Source organism: Phalaenopsis equestris, unplaced genomic scaffold (genome assembly GCF_001263595.1).
Source record: "Phalaenopsis equestris unplaced genomic scaffold, ASM126359v1 Scaffold000186, whole genome shotgun sequence".
In the NCBI taxonomy this organism is placed as follows: Eukaryota; Viridiplantae; Streptophyta; class Magnoliopsida; order Asparagales; family Orchidaceae; genus Phalaenopsis; species Phalaenopsis equestris.
The window spans coordinates 284,260-303,046 of record NW_018164628.1 but is presented as its reverse complement, the minus strand read 5'-3'; the positions used below and the strand labels follow the sequence as shown (position 1 = coordinate 303,046).

At 32.7% G+C, this 18,787-nt stretch overlaps 2 protein-coding genes across 3 annotated transcripts; both read right to left on the bottom strand.

Annotated features, from left to right (window-relative positions):
• Positions 1–6,353: 6,353 nt before the first annotated feature.
• LOC110022342 (thiol protease SEN102-like) lies at positions 6,354–7,705 on the bottom strand. Its single transcript, XM_020721220.1, has 4 exons — positions 7,252–7,705; positions 6,916–7,148; positions 6,686–6,826; positions 6,354–6,605 (listed from the first exon to the last, which is right to left on the bottom strand). Exons 1-4 carry the CDS (start codon positions 7,703–7,705, stop codon positions 6,354–6,356), a joined length of 1,080 nt encoding a protein of 359 aa, XP_020576879.1.
• A 7,674-nt stretch (positions 7,706–15,379) lies between these two features.
• LOC110022357 (vignain-like) lies at positions 15,380–16,943 on the bottom strand. 2 transcript variants are annotated; one of them, XM_020721242.1, is made up of 4 exons: positions 16,429–16,943; positions 16,101–16,333; positions 15,887–16,024; positions 15,380–15,808 (listed from the first exon to the last, which is right to left on the bottom strand). In XM_020721242.1, the coding sequence occupies exons 1-4, from the start codon at positions 16,883–16,885 to the stop codon at positions 15,557–15,559; spliced, it is 1,080 nt and encodes a 359-aa protein (XP_020576901.1). In that variant the 5' UTR covers positions 16,886–16,943; the 3' UTR covers positions 15,380–15,556. The 2 variants fall into 2 exon arrangements, with proteins under 2 accessions (XP_020576901.1, XP_020576900.1); XM_020721241.1 differs by having other exon boundaries at positions 15,887–16,027; positions 16,429–16,942.
• Positions 16,944–18,787: the final 1,844 nt, after the last annotated feature.

Here is an 18,787-nt window from a genome sequence, read left to right as displayed (position 1 = left end):
CCACCCGCAACCTCCCAAATAGATCAAGTCTGCTGTAGTTCTTCATAATGCACTCCTCAGCAATCAATTATGAGCTTGGATGTTCACCAAATTTCCATAGTAGATGAACCTTTGGACTGATAATACCTTTGTGTGCATGCTTATTGGATTTTTTTTCGTATATATCTTCTTCAACAAAACCTTCCCTTCTTTAATCAAGTTCCAAAGAAAGTGGCACCTCACGTCATTATGCTTGGTATGAGCACGATGAACTAAATTTGTGGACAAGAATTTCACATTATGACTGTCATAAAACACCATTAAAGACTCCTAATCAACTCTCAAGCCATCCAATAAGCCTTGCATCCATATTACTTCCTTAATCGTCTCCATGATTGTCATCTAATCATCCTCCATAGTAGATACATCAACAATAGATTGAAAAAATGACCTCAAACTGACTTGATCTCCTGTCAATGTGAATAAATAGTCTGTTATAGATCTTCACATATCCACATCACATGCATAGTCTTAGTTAGGGTAGCTTACACTCAAATCTAAACAGGATGACTGCCTCTCAAATACTAGCCAACATCAACTATTCTCTTCATATAACTAAGAATACTCTTCATAGCATGTCAATGACTTCTTTGATCATGCATAAACCTGCTCACAACACTAATTACTTATACAATGTTTGCTCTAATACAAACCATGACATACATCAGACTGCCTACTGCACTAGCATAAGAAATTGATCACATATCTTTCCTCTCCAAATTATCTTTAAAATATTGATCTAAGCTCAACTGAAAGTGAGATGCAATGAGTAGACTCACTGCTCTGCTCTAGTTATCAACCACAAATTTCTTCAGCACCTTTCGAATATAAGCTCCTTGCGATAGACAAACCTTTCTAGTTGTCTTCTCGTTGAGAATCTGCATGCCAAGAATTCTACGAGTTTTACCTAACTACTTCATTTCAAAAAATTTGGACAATTGATTCTTCATTTAATCAAACTCAATCTGACTAGCAGATGCAATCAACATATTATAAACATATAAAAGTGAGTAAATGAACTCATTGTTGGCCAACTTCCTGAAATTTGCACAATGATCATAGTGGCTCATTATGTACTCATGTCTTCTCATGAATTGATCATATTTTTTATACCGCTACTGCATTAACTGCTTCAACCCATATAAATACTTATCTAGTTTGCAAATCAAGTCTTTTGATGCCGCATATCGTGGTGGTTATAACATGTAGATCTCCTTTTGCAATTCCCCGTGTAGCAATACAGTCTTCACATCGAGTTTTTTCAAGCTCAGGCTACAAGTGCTAAAAGAACACGGATTATGAGATGTTTGACTACTTAGGAGAATATTTCGTCATAATCAATCTTTTCTCATTGTGCAAAACCTTTTGCCGCTAATATGCCTTGCACCGTACATCAGTTCCATGATATCCTTCTTTCTACATTGAACCCATACTAAGTCTTTTTAAGAGCGGATTATATCCTTTTGGGTAAATATGGGTTTCATTAATATTTATTTTTCGGCGTAACAAGGCCTTCTTTATGAACACAAAGGCCCAAAGTTTGAAAACTCGGGAAAAGGCTGGCCCAACCTAATACAAATTTATTAAAATAATCATAAACATTAAATCCTTATTAACTAGCCAGAAATAGATAATTGCTCAACAACCATCTTTCTCTATCACTCCTTGGCTTGATAAAAAAAATAAGCGAGTTTGTCGGCTCATTATAATAGTTATACGAATGCAAACCTCCCTTTCCCCTTGAAATGAGAGAGTTATGAGGGAGACTTTCAGACTTAAGTTAAATATTTCAAGATTATAACCTATAAATTATAAAGTTTGAGGACTTATATATATATAAAAACCCCAAAATGAAAATAATAAAATGAGTACCTGACAAATTTCCACTTCACACCCAACTCCACGAATTCCAGATCCACCCAACTAAACCCATCCACACTCACTTCAAACCAAAATTAAAACCCATTTCAATCATTTACCCAATCAAACCCAATCAATGAACCATCTCGTCTCGCCACCACCCAAACCAGACCACCCAATTGGTCAAACCCTAAACAAAGTCAAAACAATTATTTCCAAATTAGTTTTATAAATTATTATTCTGCGTTTTAGCCATTCTGTTTCCAAGCCCTATTAAAAAGATAAAATTAAACATACAAATTTTTATGATGTAAACTGTTGAATATATGAAATAATCTGGATAAGTTGAATCTTGAATTGAATGATTTAAATGCATGTAAGGGTGATTTTGTAATTACTTAGAATGTTGAAAAATTGCAATTTTGATGCAACAATTAATCCAATGTTTAAAACATTTTAGAATAATTTGGTAAAATAAGCATGCCAAATTAACAAAGATTTAATTAATGTTTAATGAAATTGCAGAAATTGTAAATATATTCTTAAGGTTACTTTGAACATTTTGAAAGCTTTTAAAATCGGATTAAAAAACATTAAGGAAATTGTAGACAACAAATTTTAATAATAATAATAATAATAATAATAATCCATTAATGGAAAAGCAAAAGAAGGCACATTTGTAATTTTCTAAAATTACAATTATACCCTCTCCTAATTCTTAACCTTTAAATTGAAAATTTAGAAATTAAAACTTCTGAAATTTAATTTGAAATAGTTAATAATCACTTTAACATAAAAATTTAAATAAGTTTTGGTTTTTTGAAGGTGATTAGAGCTATATTTGTAATTCTCTATTAATTACAATAGTACATTTCTTACTTTCAAATCACCAAAATGGCCTTTCCAATCTCAAAGATGATTGAAACTTAATTTGGAATTATTGATTAATTACTAAATTTATAAATATAACCCTGCTATTTTTTAAGCGCCAAAATAAATTTCTCAAGCTTAAAATGCTTAAAACCTGATTTGAATCACTTATTAATAAGGCTGTCAAAATGGCTCGTTGTTCGCGAACAACTCTTGTTCGGCTCGTTAAGAAGTTTGTGTTCGGCTCGTTAATTTTGTTCGATAAGTTAATGAGCCGAACACGAACGAACCGAACACGAACTAAGATGTGTTCGTTCGTGTTCGGCTCGTTTTGGCTCGAAATACTACTCATCAAGTATATATATATATATATATATATATATATATAGAAAGTAGTATTTTAAAAAAATCTAATTGACTGCAAGACTACAAAGATTTATAATCAATTAAAATATTGATTAAGAAAATAGAATAAAAATTATTAAATTAGATTCAAATGATGTTTTAATATAAATAATAATTTTTAAATCTTGCTCAAACCCTTATTGTCTTATGTCTTATGACTACATGACTAGAGTTGTTAAAAGGACTCTTTGTTCGTGAACAGCTCGTGTTCGGCTTTTTAAGCAAAGGAGCCGAACACGAACACAATTTTTTAGCTCGAAATATAAACGAGCTGAACACTCTACGAGCGAGCGATGCTCAGCTCGTGTTCGACTCGTTTACACCCCTACTTATTAACAAAGGATAAAAAAACTTAATAAAGAATTTTTTACTTTGAAAACAAAGTGTTTAAAATAAAATACAAATTTTGTAGATATACCATCACAACTTAAAATCTTCATAAATTCAATAGAAAATCCCAAATTGAATGAAAATTTCACCAATAAATTAAGTGAATAGAGAAAAAGCAAGATATTCAAAAATATTTTCCATTAAATAATATTTAATAATTTTTAAATAATAAACTCATAAATCAATACAATAATTCATAGAAATTTTAAAATAATTTTAATGACGTCAAAATTTTAGAGGTTGTTTAGAATTTCATTACAAGCATCTGTGGAAAATTTCAAAGATTTTAGAGTTTATCTGAATTTATTATGAATTTTTAATAAAAAAAATATCCTAAAAATTCAAATAATTCAAATAAATCAATAAAAATTTAAAAATTCATGAAATTTTAAGAGAATTATTTTGAACTCAATAATAACCTCCAAGAATAATTTCAACACATTTTACTCAAAAGGTACAAAACCCAACAAATAATAAATATAATTCTAATTTAAATTATAATAATTCATCAAATATTCAAAATTTCCAAAAAATTTGTATATTTGGCTTTATAAGATCTATAATCACTTTCCCTGGTGGTTCATAATATCTTATAAACACTAACAAGAGTTAAATACTTATATATGTCTCATAAGCTTGTATAAGGTATTTAACCCAGACGATGAAATAAAATTCAGATAAAAATTCAAAAAGCATTAAACTCTGAAATGAACCTTTTCTAATGGTTAATTGAACAATCAGTCATCATAGATTTATAAAAAATCCCTTGAAAGATGTAGCTCATGGCTGCTGACAAGAGTCTTTCAGTCAGATTAGGTCAACCAACTCCTCTTACTAAGTAGAATATGAATCACGATGACCCGAGATGACGAAACCATGAGTCTTGATTGGGTAATCATTTCCCCACAATTTACACGTACTACCTTTAGACGTCATAAGACACTTACCTTAGTTTTAGGATTAAGACGTGATAAGGCCAATATATTTTTTTGCGCTTTTATGTTGTGATTTGTATTGTTTGCTTGTTAGACAAGTCTGAGGATGCGTAAATGATCGTTTCATTGTGTAAATCATTTTCTTTGCTTGTTATGTTAGGCTGATATATTAAGCTTAGGATGTGCTGATTTTGTTTTGCGGAGCTGTTGTAGTAAGTAAGCTTATGTTGTCTTAGTAAGCGTATGTTTCTTTTCTTGTGGAGTCTTTTTTCTAATAGTTGGAGTGTTTGTCATAGTTGGTCAACTATTGACATTGAAACTATCCAAGATTAGATGAACATGAAAGCAAATGATGAACCTCAACTAAACCAATAACGATATTCAGATGATATTTTTGACTGACGAGTCTCTGTAGGTCTGGGGTTTGTACTCTTTTGTTATCTTTTGATGGCTTTTGTTCTTGTTTTTTGCTCGATAGGTCTGCTCAAATTAAAAATTGTTACTTTATGTGTTTTTTTGAATTTAAATTCAAAATTCATGACACATTAAGGATGGAATTTTCCACTCAAACTAAATAGTTTCAACTAAAATATTTAAAATTAATGACATTCATAGTTGAAACCCTAAAAAAATAAATTATTACCTTCACAATTTATTTTGTATAGGTTTTATGATATATGAAAAATTTGAGATGGTATGAAGGTTAGAAAAGCAAAGTGTAGGTGTTATATGTGTAAATATATTTAGATTGGGTGGTATGTATGTAAATGCCTGCAAAGAAATAAATAAAAAAACGACAAAAAGAGAAAGGTTAGCATTGGGTTGAGCTGACCTCTGAAATATATTTTTAAATTACTGTTGTTTAAAAGGACAAGCAGAATTTCACTTGTAAAGCATTAAAAATAGACTACCCATGCGGACTGAAATGAGTGGTTTAATTATATTAAGCCTCATTTATTGGGTGGGCCAAACTTCAGTGCTCCTTCGCTGCTGCTCCTTCGTATGTAAATGCCTAAAAAAGTCATGCATGACAAGAAAACCTATTTTTTTTGGCCCATGCCCGACTTTAGTCCCACATTGGGAGTATAAAGGTTTTCGTTCATCTTTAGGTCCATAAGAGGAAAAGGTATCATGAGTTTGGACAATGGAGGTGATATACCTATAACAAGATTGACTGTATCGAGTCAATATTTTCTTCTGGTTTAATTATCGGTTACTTATTTACAAATATATATATAAGATATTATATATATATATAAAAGTAAAAAATGAGACTTGGTCAGAAATTCACCGTCGATTGAAATTATTGTATCATGTAATATATACATTTAATATCTTAATGAATAATATAAAAGTATTTATGACGTTGCATTCTTTGTGTCAAGTATTGTATTCAAAATTTAGTTATATAACTTAATTATAGCTTCACAATTGTTAGCCGTAATTTTTATTTTTTTTTAAATACAAAGTGGAATCAATGTGTCATTCAATTATTAATTTTCTTTCTTGCTATCAAATTTTAATTTTACTATAACTTGATATGTTTATTAAAGGTATTTTGGTTGGTTTTCTATCGATGAGTCGTGCAAAAATAATTTATTGTTATTTGAAGCTATGGATCCTCTATGATGATGATATTCATATTGAATCATAGAACAAAGTTGGCCACCTTATTTATGAAAGCCCTATTCAATGGAGCCTTTTGTGGAGTCGATTAAACCCCATTATACATCAAGCACAACATTTATGATATATAAACTACATCAAACAAACACAAACAAGCTAAAAATCACATTTTTCATAAGCATGCTATAGCAGTATAGCTTTATTTCCTTCTTCCACTGAAACCAGACCTTAGAGTTCATCCTTGAGCATGTCGTTGGGATTGGGAGAAGTTTTGATGGGATAAGAAGCCTCCATTGCAAGGCCGCACAGCCCGCTTCGATCGGAGGAGCCACGAAGCATTCTTATGTAGCCTTTCTCCCCCCACTCCGCCCCCCATGAGTTCCTAACAATCCAATACTTCGTCCCCTGTTGTGTTTGTCCGTATCCCACAATCGCTACGCCATGATCCAAATCTTTGCCGCACCTGCCCGTGAAAACTCCCTGCATAATCCAATGTAAGAAATCAACAACTCCCATTGTTTGTGCTGTAATGTTCTCAAAAAGTTGGATTTTTTAATTACCTCAGAGTAGAACTGGAAATCATGGCCGCTTGCTTCAATGGCGATTGACACAGGCTGATTCGCCACCGCTTTCAGCAGAGAATCCTCATCGTTAGTAGGAACATCTTCGTATCCGTCAATGGTAACCACAGGTACATTCCTCTGCCAAACCAACACAGTAAATATATCATAACCAGGTTATTAATCTGTGTATCAGAATGTACAAGGATTTAGAAGTTGTATATCTATACATCGGCGAAGCAACGGCCGTCTTGAGCGGCATAAGGATATGCGGCTTCAGAAGTAATTCCTCCATTTTTCTTAATATACTGAAAAGCGTAATCCATCAGACCTCCATTGCATCCATTGTTCTCGTTAGTGTCGCAGTCGATAAGTTCCTGCTCCGACAACGAGACGAGCTTCTTCGTTTTTATTTGGTTTATTCCCTCCACTGCCACCACCGCCGAAAACGCCCAACAACTCCCTGCATATACATCATCAATCAGGTATTAATCTCAACTTAACTTCGACTCAAAAATCTGAATTTACAAAAATAATATAAAAAAAAAGATTGAGTTTTTAATTACCGCATTGGCCTTGATCCTTCACATCAGTGACGGCGCCCTTCTGCCTCCAATCAACGGAGATAGGAAGACTGCGGGTATCGAGGCTCTGATACATGAACGAGTCTGCGGCGCTGCGTCTGGGGCCACGTAGTGCGCGGTGGTGATTTATGCGCGAACCTGCATGAGTGAAGCGGAATTCCTGATTTGTTAAATCGGCGAACTTGTTGAGGCGTAGCTTGTAAGGGGCGTCTTTGCGTTTGTTGAATTCGTGGATGTAACGAGCGTTATCTTTAAAAACATTAAAACGCTTTTGCTTTTCATCCAGATCTCTCGAGACAGTATGATGGCTTCTCCATCGCTCGTAGAGATTCCAGAGACTATCCTCTGTCTCTAAATCCTTCTCAACAATGTCGATTGTGGTGGCCGTTGCTTCTACGAGAAGTAATAAGGCTGGGATTATGAGAAGGAGCTTCATTTTCTTCTTCTTGCTAGTGAAGAGAGTGTTTGGTTGGGATTGTGAAGAGAAGGGGGGTATGGGGGTGGGTTTTATAGGGATGTGGTGGGAAATGAGCGCAAGGAGGGAGTTTCATGCTTTGTTTTTTTTATTTATATTTGTGTACATGGGAAAATATGGGAATGAAATACTATTAAAGTTGTTTTTTTTTTATTTATAATTTTTCTTACACGGCATGTAATAAAAAAAGATTCAAAATGAAGAGGATTTTCTTATATTGGGATGTTTGCTTAGAACTTTCTTTATGCTATCAACTTTGCCTAATGAATTTGTGGCTCAATCCAGAAAAAATGGTATGAGGAGAATATGTAACCCAAATTTATTAATTGCATTACATTATTTTCTTCACATCAAACATATAAAGTTTGGATAAATTTTGAAATATTATAATTTGCTGTTTTGATATAGTTTCATAATTTCATTTTATACATATTTTGAGGAAATCTAAGGAATAAAGTACAAAGGAATACTCTTAAGAAGTGCCCAAAGGTGAAAGATAAAGAGCTCACTAGCGGAAGACCAAGACTCCACGTACAAAAAATCAATGACACACAGGCAAAATACCAAAGGTCCATCGGTGAAAGTTTAATGGTTCAACATTAAAAGACTAAGAATTCACTAGTAGAATATTGAAAAACCTGTCTAACTAGTTGCAACCCTCTATGCCTGGGTTGAAGGTTGACCAAGCGAAGGTTGTTCGAACAAAGAACTAAAGTCTATCGAACTTACCATGGGCATCGACCTTCCACTCATCTTAACCCGATTCACGTGAAAAATTTGGCATCACCAGTTATCTCAGAAATTCCCTTAAGATGCCTTATAAGTGACCGAGAACTACCCATCATATAACCACAAGGAGAATCCTTGAAGAATCAACTTGTTGAGGAGTAAGTTACATGTCAAATTATAATGATTTACCCTCTACCCGATAACTTAGCCTTGTTCTGTCAATTGAAGTTCCTTGCCTAGAGATCAACAGTTGGCAATCATACAAGTATAGCCGATTAGAAAAGCCAACTGATTAAGTCAAGTCTCGCCAACCAGAATACCATCAATGGCTGAATGGCAACCCTGACTCAACATATTTGGACAAAGATGTCTTGCCAAACCAGGGCAGACTGTGCCATAGGGTGGCAAAACTGAAAGTCTATATAAGTAAAATACAAAAAAATATCATACAACACTTTCATTAAAACTGTAATAAACATATAACTTCATATATTTGTATCTCTTTCTTCTATAAATAATGAATCATTTTTTCAAGTAGTCTAATTTATTAGAAATTAAATTATTATTCATTATTATGGGCTTCACAATCTCTCTTTTTTTTCTCTCCCCCATCTTATACTCTTTTTCCTTTAATGTGATTCGACACATATGTATATTCAATGTTTATAATAATTAGTTTATTTTACTAGAGAATATAAATTAATTTGTTTCCATGTGCTCTTCAGGCCGAGAGTCCATGCGCAGGCACGAGAAGCAGAATTGAAGATAAGTTAAAATAAATACAATTAATATGTAAAGGGTCAACGAAGACCAAAGTATAATTAATTTAGAGAAAGTAAAAAAAAAAAAAATCAAAAATAGATTGTTTGTGATATCAGCTTTATTAAAATTTCGATAAATTTTGAAATTTCAACATAATTATCAGCCCCAATTACACGCTATTCTCCTTATCAAAGTACTCATATGTTCCCCACCACATTGAAGTTCCATAATTTGTATTATAAACATTGGCATATATATTAATATTATATAGTCATTTGTTCCCCACATCATTGAAGTTTAATTTATTATAAAATTAGAATATTTTTCTATTAGAATGTGCGCTGCCCATAAGGAATGAAAATTTCAACTACTCTATCACCTATCTATTTTTAATTTTTTAGCATTATAAGAATTTAATGGTAATTATTAAAAATTAATAATGTATGTATGCAAGGTTGTGCAAACTGCATCATATATTTAATCGGAAGAAAAAAATGTTCAACATTTTAATGGTTCAATCGGGATTGAACATTAAGTTTAATTGGATGATATAATAAATATTTAAATTATTTTAATATAATTTAAATAAAAAAATAATGATATGTTAATATCAATTTTATTAATTAAATAAGTATTATTTTAATTTAAGATATCATTTTTTATTATTTTGAATAATATTTTGTATAAAAAATTTGAAGCATCATAATTTTTTTTTATTTTTAATTTAAATTTTTTATTGCTACATCCAATCAAAATCTATTTAAAGATTAAAAATGAATAATATCTGAATCATGCTCATTGGTTTAAGTCCACTTCTAATCGGTTCAATCATGATTTTGAGTTTGAACTGAACTGGTTGAATAATGGATTCACGATTGAACCGATCAAACTGATCGATCCGGATTTGATTTTAAAATAATGAATGTATGTGCTCGAAAATGCGTTGTTTTGCATCCATTTCTCTCATTTAACTAACCAAAAAAACGTTGGTAACTTTTAGTGTGCACGTGGCCTATAAAATTAAAAGCCACGTGGAGCTCTATTGAAGTACTTTTTCAAGCATGAAAAGTCTCAAAAGTAAAAAACTTAGCATATGTAAACGTGTTGGCGTTCTACAAGCTATTTTAAATATTAAAAATAAACCTATTTAGGAATGAATGATTAATTAAGTAATAACTCAGATTAAGCCCCGAAATTCATTATTTAATGACTTAAACACGTAAGTTGTGGCTAATGGTTTTCAGTTAAGTAGGCCGGCCTTTAATGTGAGAAGAATATGTGGAGTTAAGGGACACATTGATTTATGGTTATAAAAAAGTAAATTGTGTCAAATAGTTTAAATTTAAAAACTAAATAAATGAAGAACATTTTGAATAATGACATAAAACGTTTCAAAAGGCAGTTTTTAGTGGGTTCTTCTCTTTAAAACTCTCAAAAACGGATTCCAAAGTTAATTTTAGGGGGAAAACGAGAGAGGAGTGATTAGATTTCAATTTTAATGGCGTCTCACTCTTAAAATTCCGCTAGATTTGGGATTTTCAACAGGAGAAAGTTCATCAGTTTTGATGCGCAGAAGTTGCATGATCATGTTCTAGTGAAGAAGAGGCCAATCAAAGAAAAAGGGTTTGTGCTAAGGTGTTTCCTCACAATATTATAACATATTTGTTTGTGAGTTTTTTTGGAAGTGAGTCGTATAGGAAATGAATTTTTTATTTCAACTCCCCAACTAGTAAAGTCCAATGTTCACCATGGATTATTAGAATCAATAAAATACTGATTTTTTCAACATTTTCTTTTGGCTTATAAAAATCTTGCTCTCAATTTTTTTGTGGAGCAAAATTTTGTTGGTTTATGTTATTTACATATAAGCGAAGGTATATATTATTTATGAATAATATAAACTATAATGTTGTGTTCATGCTAAACCAATACATTGGAGATATATATAGGTAAGCTTTGTATGAATCATGATTTTTATTTCTTCTGTCAGCCAATAAAATTGCAAATGCATTAACATGCTCGTTGCCCAACTCTTTATTTATTAACAGATCATTGATTGAAGAACAAACTATTGCACAATGATTTTCTTTAAAAAAAAATTCTATCATGCTTGCAGGAACACATATAAAAGAATTTATATATAAATATATTCCTAGCTAGAAGTAACTAGAATTCTTAAGGAAATAAATACTTATCATCAATTACCTCTGCCATATGCAAGGGTATCTCATTCCTAGCCAGGAAGTTCATAACTATCTTTGCTTGCTGATGCTTCATATTCAAAATACAAAAAGTACTTTAAAATGCAGTATAATGTAATGCTAAACTTTAAAATTAATATATCTTATCTGGGCAGTTATGGACAAATATTATGTAAACCGTTTTCCCCTTTTCCTCCTCCATAAGAACAGGAACATTATTCCCTCCCCTAGCTCCAAAAAGTCAATTCCATTTGGTTACTCTTTTTTTTCTTCCTCCACTGAAGTAGATTTTGGTATCTTAGATGCTTCCCCAACATCCTCTTCTTCAATTTCGACATCTTTTGGCTTGGCTATGGTGACCTCAATTTTTCTATCCATAATTAGAAATTTTGTGTAAGGGGATTCCAATTTCCTCTTCTTCCGTCTTTGTCTTGATTTTTCTCGCCGGACACTACTGCTCAGATAAAATTTATATAATGGTTTTCCTTTATGTTTTCTCTTGATATTTGATAATCTATTCTGTAATTGGTTAATTTTATTTTGCAACTCATTTATTGGGTTATCCTGTTTTCTATGTAATCGAAGAAGTTCTTAAATTTCTATTCCTGATTGATTTTTAGTTGAAGTTGAAGTTGGAGATGGGGGTTGAAATGGAGTGTGAGGAGTAGATGGTGCAACATTCTCTGCAGAAGGTAGTGCATAGGGTGTGTATTGAGTGAAGAAGTTAAAATCAATTGTCAGAGGGCAAGATATTGGGCTCACTAACTTGCGGGTTATTGGAGAAAGAAGTAATTGTTCGTCACTAGTTAAATCAACAAAAGAATCAAAGACCAACAAAAAACAAAACAGCTAAATTGTCATATTACGTATGCAAATATAATATCACCAAAATTTTTTTTGTAAAAGGGATTCAAATTTGTGTTACTTGTTCTGATGTTAGTCGAGAGAAAAAAGTATTCACCATCTTTGTGCTCCATGACAACCTTTTAGACCACCTAAGAATTTGAGGCCTTGCTTCAGGTGAGATTGGAATAAGGATGAATATATGTTCATAAAATCAAAGCTATTAAAAAGTAGAATTCATTAGATTACTTGCCTTAAAAGAGTACAAAAGATTGTTATTATATCAGTTATACTAAACATTAATACGAAAACAAAGTCATTGATGCATCCAAGTGTCTGATTCCGCTTTATTTTCCGGACAATAACATCAATTTACTCAACCAAAAAACTAAAAATGACCGCTAGCCAGTTGAAGAAAGAGAAATTGTTTGCATTGTCCGCAAAACTATACAAGCCACTAGAAACATTGTAATTGCTCGAGGAAAAAAATAAGTTTGACAACAAAAAATTTATATACAGCTCTACAGTGGGTGTTGAACATTGTCCCGAAATAATTGCCAACAAGTCATTATTTATTTGAAATGAATTTACACTTGATATGGGAAATTTATCCCTATGCACGGTTTCTCCACAATTTTGCATGGCAATGAACCGTGCCATCTTGTCCAAATTAAATCTTAAGGTATTGTCACTTATTCTAAAAACCTTATCATAAGTGTCCCAATATTTCAAAATTTGAAGGGTTAATGAATTTCCTATTAGTTAGGAGGCATGTGGAAAAATTGAATAAAATGTATATCTTTCAGAATAATTTTAGTTTCTTCATTAAGTTGACTAAATACTGCATTACAAATAGATCTAACAACAAAGAGTCTGCAGCTACATGTTAATAATCTTGTGTTCATGGTGCTGCAAGGTATTACATAGTAAGAGAACAAATATTATCAACATAATAAAGTTTTTCTTAAGTCAAATAAATTAAATAATATGATCAAAATATCAATTAAAAAAAATCATGATGGCACTAGAATACCATTAGAATTAGCTCTAAGATATCATCAGAATACCATCCAAATTAAATAAGAATACCACCAACAAACCACAAGTATACCATTAATAAAACACTAAAATACCACCAAAAAACCTAGAAAATACCATCAAAATACAACTAAAATACTTCCCAAATAACACAATAATACTACAAAAATACCACCAAAATACAATTAGAATACTAACAAAAATATTCTAGTGGTATTTTGGTTTGGTGTTATTCTGGTGGTATTTTTGTGGTATTGTTGTGATGTTTTGGTGATATTCTTCTGGTATTTTAATGGTATTCAGGTGATTTATTCGTGATTTTTTATTGTTTTTTAAAAAGTTTTTTGTGTGGTTTTTTTTTTTGTAGAATGCTGATGAAAATCTTGTGGTTTTCTTGGTGATATTCAAAAATAATATTGCAATAAGCAAAGTTTTACATTTAATAGACGACTACAAATGAAGAATTAAACTTCTCGGTTAAAGAAAAGATAAACCATAAACCCTAAACCCTAAATAAATATAGTCTCCTTGTTTACCACATAGGTTTATTCTCTCTCTTTGTTGCTTTTTTCCTCCATTGTATTCATTACAGCTAACGTAGAAACTTAAGTATTGTATATTGATCAACCAAATTAGTTTAGAAGATTTTACAACCAAAACTAGCTAGAAGCATATGTAAACCTTGTTAGGCAGAGTCCAGAGTCCCGTTGTCGAAATGCCGCTGTCAAAATGTGAGTGACAAAGACGTCAAAACCTCTAACGCGCTTCCTAGTCTGGTGGCGAAGAAGCTTAGCAAAGTTGCGTTAAAACTAGTCCAGTTTCGAAAACCCTAAACTCTTAGGGTCACCTCAAGCAAGCGAACCCAAAACCCTAAATCGCAGATTATAACCCTAAACCTTGCAAATATGAATCGAGAGTGCGTGTATTCTTTTGAGGTATTTGGGAAGCTTCAGGCGGGGTCATGCTAAAATACGTCTTTTTAACATTTTGTTAATATCCAAAAAAGGGGCCCACCATTTTACTGATGACAAGTTTTAATTGAAATACAAAAGCAAAACTGTCCCCGGACTCTGGACGTAATATTTGCCTTACAGATGACAAGTTTTTATTGGAGTTAGGATGTAAAACTGCGTTCAGATTCCGAATGCAATATTTCTTTCTTCATTTGACTCGAGAATGGCTTAAAGTTTAACTTTAACCACTATTTTTAAAATGAATAATATGATTTTTTATTGTATTTTAGGGTTAATAAAAACTTAATATTATTTAAATATTCATTTAAACTGAGTTTGTGTGTGCATTCTCATGTGCTCATACCTTTATGTTAACATGGCTACTATTAAGTTATATGTGACTTTCAACTTAGACTTTGTGCTTGCGAACAACTCAAATTTGACTTAAGAAGTTAACGAATAAAATACAAATAAACATTTTGGCTAATTTGCTTAAAGAACTAAGCCAACAATCTTTTGTTAAAAGCATAAAGGTAGTGTGTAAAGTAAAATGAGTTGCTGAGCTTTGATTTTTGACATATTTGCCATTTGGAGATTTGAAATTACATAATTACTCTTCTATTGAGTAATATGGAGGTGGAGCCGATGGGATCAAGCATGCCGGATGTGGTTATGGTTTCCTCAAGGGTATGAAACTCACAACTAATGTAAATATTGAAGGGATTAATGATGAAACTAAAATTTAAAGACAGTGACAAAATCAAAATTCAAAGGTGACGAGTATTTAAATTTAAAATGATTATCTTTTAATTTTTAAAAATTATTATACACATGCTTATTAAAATAAAATATAAACAGTTAAAACTTTTATTAATTATTTAAGTTTAGAAGAGGGAGGAGGGAGGCAAAAATTTCAAAGTATTATATTATATTAAATACTTAGCAAATTTCCATACCCTGTTGACCTGATGCAATTATTTTCGGCTAGTTCTATAATTCTTATAGATAATTCCTCGCTTTCTCAGTGGGCTCTAACTCTACGTAAGCATAAAATGTTACTTGCAAGTAAAAGGCTTTTGCTTTCTTAAAACATAAGAGAACATAAAAAATTTACAAGGATGAAACTAAAAGTAATTTAATTCATTTCAAATACAGAACAGTAATGCAACAATTAAAACTACATTTGATTTATAAATTACATCAAACAAAGACAAACAAGATAAAAATCACAATTTTTCTAATCAACTGATATCCTTATTTTGAATCCATAAAGCCAATATTTGTAGTCAGAGTTCATCCCTGCGCTTGTGCGAAGGATTGGGAGAAGTTTTGATTGGATAAGAAGCCTCCATTGCAAGGCCGCACAAGCCGCTTTGATCTGAGGAGCCGCGGAGCATTCTTATGTAGCCTTTCTCCCCCCACTCCGGCCCCCATGAGTTCCTCACGATCCAATACTTGGTTCCTTGCTGTGTTTTCCCGTATCCCACGATTGCAACCCCGTGATCCAATTCTGTGCCACACCTGCCTGTGAAAACTCCCTGCAAGAAACAATATAAAGCAATCAGCTCCCATTGTTTCAGCTGTAACATTCTCTAAATGTTTAGTTTTTTACAGACCTCGGAGTAGAACTGAAAATCATAGCCACTAGCTTCAATGGCGATTGATACAGGCTGATTCGCCACAGCTTTCAACAAAGAGTCCTCATCGTTTGCAGGGACATCTTCGTGCCCGTCAATGGAAACCACATGCGATTTCTTCTGCCAAATCAAAACATTAATCGCATCATGATTCAACATTTATTTTAGTTCCATGTAAACATGATGTAAATACCTCAGTGGCACAGTAACTATCTTCTGCGGCGTAAGGATATTCAGCTTCGGAAGAAATTCCTCCATTTTTCTTGATGAACTCGAAAGCATAATCCATTAGGCCTCCGTTGCATCCATTGTTCTCGTCCGTGTCGCAGTCAATAAGTTCTTGCTCCGACAATGAAACCAACTTATTCGTCTTGATTTGGTTTATTCCCTCCACCGCAGCCACCGTCGAGAACGCCCAGCAACTCCCTGCATATATATAAAAAAATCATAAGAAGTACAAACTCTGTAATCTATCAATGCTAAAACTCAGAACAACAAAAGCATGGAGTAAAAATAATTACCGCATTGGCCTTGGTCCTTCACAGCCGTGACGGCGCCTTTTTGCCGCCAATCTATGGAGGCAGGAAGACTACGACTATCAAGACTCTGATACATGAATGAGTTTGTGGCGCCGCCGCGTCTGGAACCGCGGAGCGAGCGGTGGTGGTTTATGCGTGATCCTGCATAGGTGGAGCGGAATTCATGATTGGTTAAATCGGCAAACTTGTTGAGGCGGAGCTTGTAAGGGATGTCTTTGCGTTTGTTGAAGTCGTGGATGTAGCGAGCGTTCTCTTTAAAAACGTTAAAACGCTTTTGTTTCTCATCGAGATCTCTCGAGACAGTGTGATGGCTTCTCCATCGCTCGTAGAGACTCCAGAGACTGTCTTCCGTCTCTAAATCCTTGTCAGCTATGTCGATGGCTGTGGCAGCTACTGATGCAAGGAATGATGCGACCAAGATTAGAGAAAAGAGCTTCATTTTCTTCTTCTTCTTTTTCTTGTTAATGAAGAGAATGTTTAGATGGGATTGTGAAGAGAATGGGAGAATGGGGGTTGGGTTTTATAGGGGTTTGGAGGGGAATGAAGGAGAAGGTGGGAGTTTCTTGTGGGGATTAACATATTAGTTGGAAGGTTTGATGTTCATTGGAATATATTACTATTGTTATTATTTGGTTGACTTGCATAATCAAAATTCATGAAGATTGTAGGAGGAGGGAGGCCTATTATAGGGAAGTTTGATGTGAACTTTCACAAGGTATATGCCAAAGAGACATGCATAAACTTATGTGTCATATAGTTTACAACAATCTTATTCTTTCGACATAATCAATAGAAAATTTTACCACCACCCGATCAACAATTTGAATAAATATATATCATTATCACCACCCGATCGACATCAACCATCATTATCTCTACCTAACATCAAACACCCCCAATCACTTCTCTTCCCCAAAAAATGTTTAAATTGTTCACCTAACATTTATTTAACTTTCAAATCCTCCTGTTTATTTTATTTTGGGCTATATCATTTAATAGAATCCACCTACAAGGAATATTAGTGAGAAAAGAGTAGATACTCTATCAACATCAACATAATGTAGAGATGGATGCTTAGAGCCATGGCTATGGTGCTTTGTCAGTCGCGTATTGCCGCAACTGTTAATAAAATTGCTTGTAAACATACGTATATGACACAACTGAGTCGTTGTTAAGTAAAGGCTTTGCCATTTGTTTGTTCTGTTGCTTATTGGGCTGTGCTTCTTATCCTTCTTCCGTAAGTTAAAAATAAATAATTAAATGCATTGTGTTTATGAACTCTGTTGCTTGCTTATGTGGGGAAAGATTGTTGCGTGATTCTAGATGAGGGATCTGCACTCTTGATAAGGATACTATTTAGGTGTTTGGTGAACCTTGATATAGTAATAAGATGTGAATTGAATGGAGCTTGATAATTAATGTTTTGTGTTTTAGGTTGGATTAGATTAGGGCTGTGAATTAAGCTCCAATATCATTAATCTATCAAAATGATTCGGACTTTGGCTTCTATCAAGGGAGCTGATCAAAATAGACAAGCCGAACTATGAGCCAAATCAAGCTGACTCCAGATTGACTTGTAGTTTTTTTTTTATTTATAAAAATTATATATATAATGTTAAATAAAATTAAATATAATAATGACTCAATTTGAGCTAGTTAGTTTAAATTTTGAGCCAAATCAAACTGATTCTAATCTTAAACTGATCAAAACAACTTAATTGAGCAAGCTCTTGTTGATTTCGAGCAGAATCAAGCTTGAATCCATTTCGAGTTGGCTCAGCTTGGAATCCAATATAATGAGCCATGGGCTGATTTGTAGCCTTACCGGCCAAACCCAATTCGGCTCCAAATCAAATTATTAATAGCACTTTGTAGTTTAGGCAATTTTTCTAATAATTAAAAAAATAGATATTTAATATTTTTGCCCACCCTAATTAAACCCCGACGTTCGATATAATTTCTTGTTTATATTTCGTTATATGTGTTTTGTGAAAAAAAATTGTATTAGAAAATAGAAATAGAGTTTTTTTTTTTTTTTTCACTTATCTTTCATTTTACATGTAACGTATTATAACTTGATAATTAAGGGACAATTTGATTAAATTGTTAGACATTCATGAAATCTTTTTTCTGCAATGATTTATGCTTGTGAATGTATAATATAGTTTAGCTACATTCATTGTGTAATGATTTATATATATTTATTCAATAATTTAGTTAGGTTGTCTAATAATATAATATTATGTAAAGAAAATATATAGTGTAATAGTTCAAGACTAGGCTGAGCCAAACAAGCACACGAGTCAAGTGTGATAGTTGAGGGCGTAATAAAAAGCCAAAC

Excerpts from the sequence above, each read along its gene's own strand:
- LOC110022342 (XM_020721220.1), bottom strand. The coding sequence starts at position 7,705 with ATGAAGCTCCTTCTCATAATCCCAGCCTTATTACTTCTCGTAGAAGCA. Across the intron at positions 7,149-7,251 it reads GAAGGATCAAGGCCAATGCG|GGAGTTGTTGGGCGTTTTCG; the intron begins GTAATTAAAAAC and ends ATGTATATGCAG. Across the intron at positions 6,827-6,915 it reads ACGGCCGTTGCTTCGCCGAT|AGGAATGTACCTGTGGTTAC; the intron begins GTATAGATATAC and ends TTGGTTTGGCAG.
- LOC110022357 (XM_020721241.1), bottom strand. The coding sequence starts at position 16,885 with ATGAAGCTCTTTTCTCTAATCTTGGTCGCATCATTCCTTGCATCAGTA. Across the intron at positions 16,334-16,428 it reads GAAGGACCAAGGCCAATGCG|GGAGTTGCTGGGCGTTCTCG; the intron begins GTAATTATTTTT and ends ATATATATGCAG. Across the intron at positions 15,809-15,886 it reads ATTTTCAGTTCTACTCCGAG|GGAGTTTTCACAGGCAGGTG; the intron begins GTCTGTAAAAAA and ends TGTTTCTTGCAG.